This window comes from Apteryx rowi, unplaced genomic scaffold, assembly GCF_003343035.1.
Source record: "Apteryx rowi isolate R43461 unplaced genomic scaffold, aptRow1 scaffold_6, whole genome shotgun sequence".
Classification (NCBI taxonomy): Eukaryota; Metazoa; Chordata; class Aves; order Apterygiformes; family Apterygidae; genus Apteryx; species Apteryx rowi.
In genome coordinates this window covers 1448898-1452546 of record NW_020450871.1, presented here as the reverse complement: position 1 = coordinate 1452546, position 3649 = coordinate 1448898, and the positions used below count along the sequence as shown (strand labels likewise).

The 3649-nt window shown below is 68.9% G+C and overlaps 1 protein-coding gene across 1 annotated transcript in view; it reads right to left on the bottom strand.

Annotated features, from left to right (window-relative positions):
* Positions 1-2224: 2224 nt before the first annotated feature.
* The window catches only part of SREBF1 (sterol regulatory element binding transcription factor 1), a gene marked incomplete at its 5' end in the record, with an annotated part of 7322 nt that continues 5897 nt past the window's right edge, over positions 2225-3649 (bottom strand). The window contains 4 exons of the mRNA XM_026082963.1: positions 2225-2475; positions 2748-2859; positions 2938-3123; positions 3474-3632. Coding sequence (XP_025938748.1) covers positions 2252-2475; positions 2748-2859; positions 2938-3123; positions 3474-3632 — 681 coding nt within the window. The remainder of the gene's footprint in view (positions 2476-2747; positions 2860-2937; positions 3124-3473; positions 3633-3649) is intronic.

Here is a 3649-nt window from a genome sequence, read left to right as displayed (position 1 = left end):
ACGTGTTCCCAGCGTGACCCTAAACCGTTGCACCCCGGACACGCCGCTGGCCGAAGCATTGCAAACACCCACGGCGGGGCAAATCATCCCCAAATCCCGCCCTAGAAAGGGGGGGACAGGAGCCACCTGCAAAGCATCCCGCATCCGCAGCCCCGACGCGTGGCATCGCCTCCCCGCGCCCGCTCGCCCTGCCCGGCCCGGCCCGCGCCTGCGCCCCGCCACCCCTCCGCTCCCCCATCCCACCCTGCCCTCGCCCTCCAGGTTTGCTGGCCAAGAAATGTCTGTTGTTTCAGCAGCTTGCCTCGGACACGGGAGCGAAAAAAACCCACACACACAAAGGAAAAAAAAAAAAGGAAAGAAAGAATAAATAAAAATAATTATTAAAAAAAAAAAAAAACCCAACTCTCGGTGTCCCTGGCAGTGCTGCCTGAAATCTGGCTATTTTTAGTGACATCTTGTACATATGACTGTAAAATGGTAAACCGTGTGTATTATATATTGCCTCATTATATAGTGTATATATATGTATACATATACATATATATAATATATATGAAGACTGTAAATGTTAAGACTAGTGTTCTTATTAGTATATTGCTTCACACTGAAGATTGTGTGTAACAAGCTGTTTCTAAAAGATGTTTATTTTCCTTAAGAGTAAAAAACAGGTCATTGCATTCAGAGCGTCAATAAAGATACAACGATTGTTTTGGAAGTACGTGGCGCCCTGGTCGTGGCCTGTGTTTCTGCCGCGGGCGCGGGGCCGGCGCGGGGCCCTTCGTCCCGCGGCCCAACGGGCGCCCTGCCGTGGCGCTGGGGGGGGGGGGATGGGACAGACCCCTGCACCGGAGAGGTGGGGGCACCGCCGGCCCCCGCCTGCATCCTGGGGCAGGGAGGGTGCATTCGGGCGCCCCAGCTGAGGGTGCTGAGCCCTGCAGCGTCCCTCTCCCCCTGTTCCCCCCCCCCTTCATCCCAGGTATCCCTCCCCTGGACACCGCTGCACGGGGACGGGCAGGACCCACAGCCAGGGATGCCCGGCCGGTCCTGGGGGGCTGCCGCAGCGAGGCCGGGGGGGTCCCCGTGCCCCAGCTGGGCTCCGTGCACATCCCCAGGTCTGTCCCCCCCCCGTCCCCCCCCCCAGCCTTGCAGTCCAGCACACATCAGTATAAATAATTGGCTTTAATTGTCTGTACAAAACTCTGCAACTATGAAAATACCGTTTAAAAAGGCCAGGCGGGCGGCGGGGCGGGGGCACGCGGGGCTATGTACAAGGGGGGGGGGGGGGCACGCAGCTGCAGGGCCTGGCCCCACGGCGAGCCAGGGGACGGGGCACCCCGGGCCCTCCGCGCCACCCCCGGGGCTGCTGCATGTGGCCCCGCGGCGTCCTGCCATCCCCGCTCCTCCCTGGGGCTGACGCTCGGCCCCGGAGGCGGGTGGCATCTCCGGACTGGGGGGGTTGGGAAGGGACAGGCTGCGGGGGGCCCCCCCTTACCCACCACAGGCACCGTCTCGGGAGGGCCCGTAGCTGCCACCGCGGGGCAAAACCTCCTCCCGCTCCCCAGAAACAGGGACAAGGGCGAGGTGGCCCCGGTCCCCTCGTCCCAGCAGTGGGGACGCCACCGGGGGGGGGGGGGCGAGGGCAGGGCTCGCCGGAGCAGGCCTGGCCCCCACGGAGTGGGGCAAGGACGGGGCCGAGCCTGTGCCGGGGGCTCTGGATGGGGCATGACGGACCCCCCCGGACGAGCAGCCTGGTGCCATGCAATACTGTGACGGTGTCACTAGAGGTCCCCATGTCCCGTCACCCACCAGGGCTGGGCACAGGGCCAGGCGTGGGGGACAGAGCCATGGGGTGCCTGGGGGGGGGGGGGGGGGGGAGGCCGCGATGCCTCCTTGGGGCTGGGTGCCGTGGGCCCCGGGAGCCCCTTCACCGACTCGGGGCGGCGGGCGAGGACGTCGCCCTGCCTCTCCATCAGCCCCAGCCGCGCGGCTCCGCCGTCCCCCCAAAAACCGCCTGCTCCCTAACGCCGGCCCGCAGAGGGGTCTCCCCCCCCCCCCCCGGGGAAACCGAGGCACGCACCTCCCCGCTACGTGCCCACCCCTCGCGGCGCCATGGGGCCAGCGAGCGCTGCCCTCCGGGCCCCATCCCGGCCGGCGGCTGCGGGCCGTGCCCCGGAGCTGCGCGCGGAGCTGGGGTGGGAAAGGGGGGTGGTGGGGGGGGGGGGGAAGAGGGCGCGCGCCTGCCTCCCCCCCGCTAGCCGGACGTGACCGTGGTGCCGCTGCCCAGCTTGATAATCATCTGCTGGCAATCGTGCAGTGTCCGTTTGTCGCCCAGCTTCTCCAGGGTGCGGGCGGCCTCGGCCAGCATGCCCATGCGCTGGCCCGGCGCCGACAGGAAGCTCGGAGGGAGGTAGCAGCAGGCCAGCAGCAGGGCCTCGGCGTGCTCCCGCGGCGTCGGGTGGCTCTCGGGCTCGCCGGCTGCGAGGGGGCAGAGAGCGGGCGTCAGCGGGCACCGCTCGGCCCCCAAGGGCACGCGGAAGCCACCCGCCGTCCCTTGGGCAGGGCCAGGCGCTCCGGAGCCGCGATGAGGCTGCGTCCGCCCAGCCCGGAGCGGATGCCAACTGCCACCAGCAAACCGCGGGCAGGAAGCCCCGCGCCGCCCAGTCCTGCTGGGGTGGCGCCGGCGGGGACCAAGGTGTCCCCAAGGGATGCACCACTCAGGGATGCACCCGGGCAACCCCTTAACTCACCCGTTTTGCTGCCCTGCACCCCTCTCCTCCGCAGGCTGCGATCCAGCAGCTGGTGGGTCCGCGTGGGGCTGGCCCGGGCCATGAGTCTGGCGGTGGCTTCGTGCAGGAACACCTGGGACGGGAGGGACCGTGAGGGCCGGGGCACCCGGCGCAGAGGGGACCTGCAAGGGGCGCGAGGCCGGCGGCTCACCCTGCGCATGGCGGGCCGGAAGGTCTGCGCCAGGCGCCGCAGGCTGCTGAGGTCTTGCTGGAAGCCCCGGAGCTCGAGGGCGGACGCCTGGTAGACGCAGCTGAGCTGCTGGCTGACGCTCATCTGCTGCTGCCACAGGTTGGTGCGGGTGACGAGGAGCAGGTCGCAGAAGAGGAGCTGGGCCGCCTGACAGGGCGAGAGACGGGCTCCGGTGAGCGGGCACGGCGGCGCCGTGGCGGGCGGAGGCGCCCGAGAGCTGCCGCCGGCTCCGGCTCCGGCTCGGGCTCTGGCCCCGCCGTCCCTGGGGGGGGGCTGCCGCGAGGCCCCCGCGGGCAGGCGGTGCTGGACTGGGCCCCCCGCCGGGCTGCATGGCAGGGGCATTGCACTCCGCGTCTGACACATGCAATGCAACTACAATGCACCCCGGCGAGGGCCAGGGGACGCCCGCCGCGAGGGCCGCGCGCGCCGCCCCGGAGCCGGCTGCGTTTGGGGGCACGGCACCCCCCCCCACGCACACCCCCACCCCCCCACCTCACCTTGTCGATGGTGGCCTTGGCAGGGCTGCTGAAGTCCAGGCTCTCCCGCAGGTAGCCGCTGGCTTTCTCGCACTGGCTCAGGCTGGCCTGGCTGCCGTCCTGCTTGCTCAGCATGGCCCGGACGGCCTTGAAGGAGTGCAGGGCTGCACGGGGCAGGGGCTTCCTGCGCCGGGGGG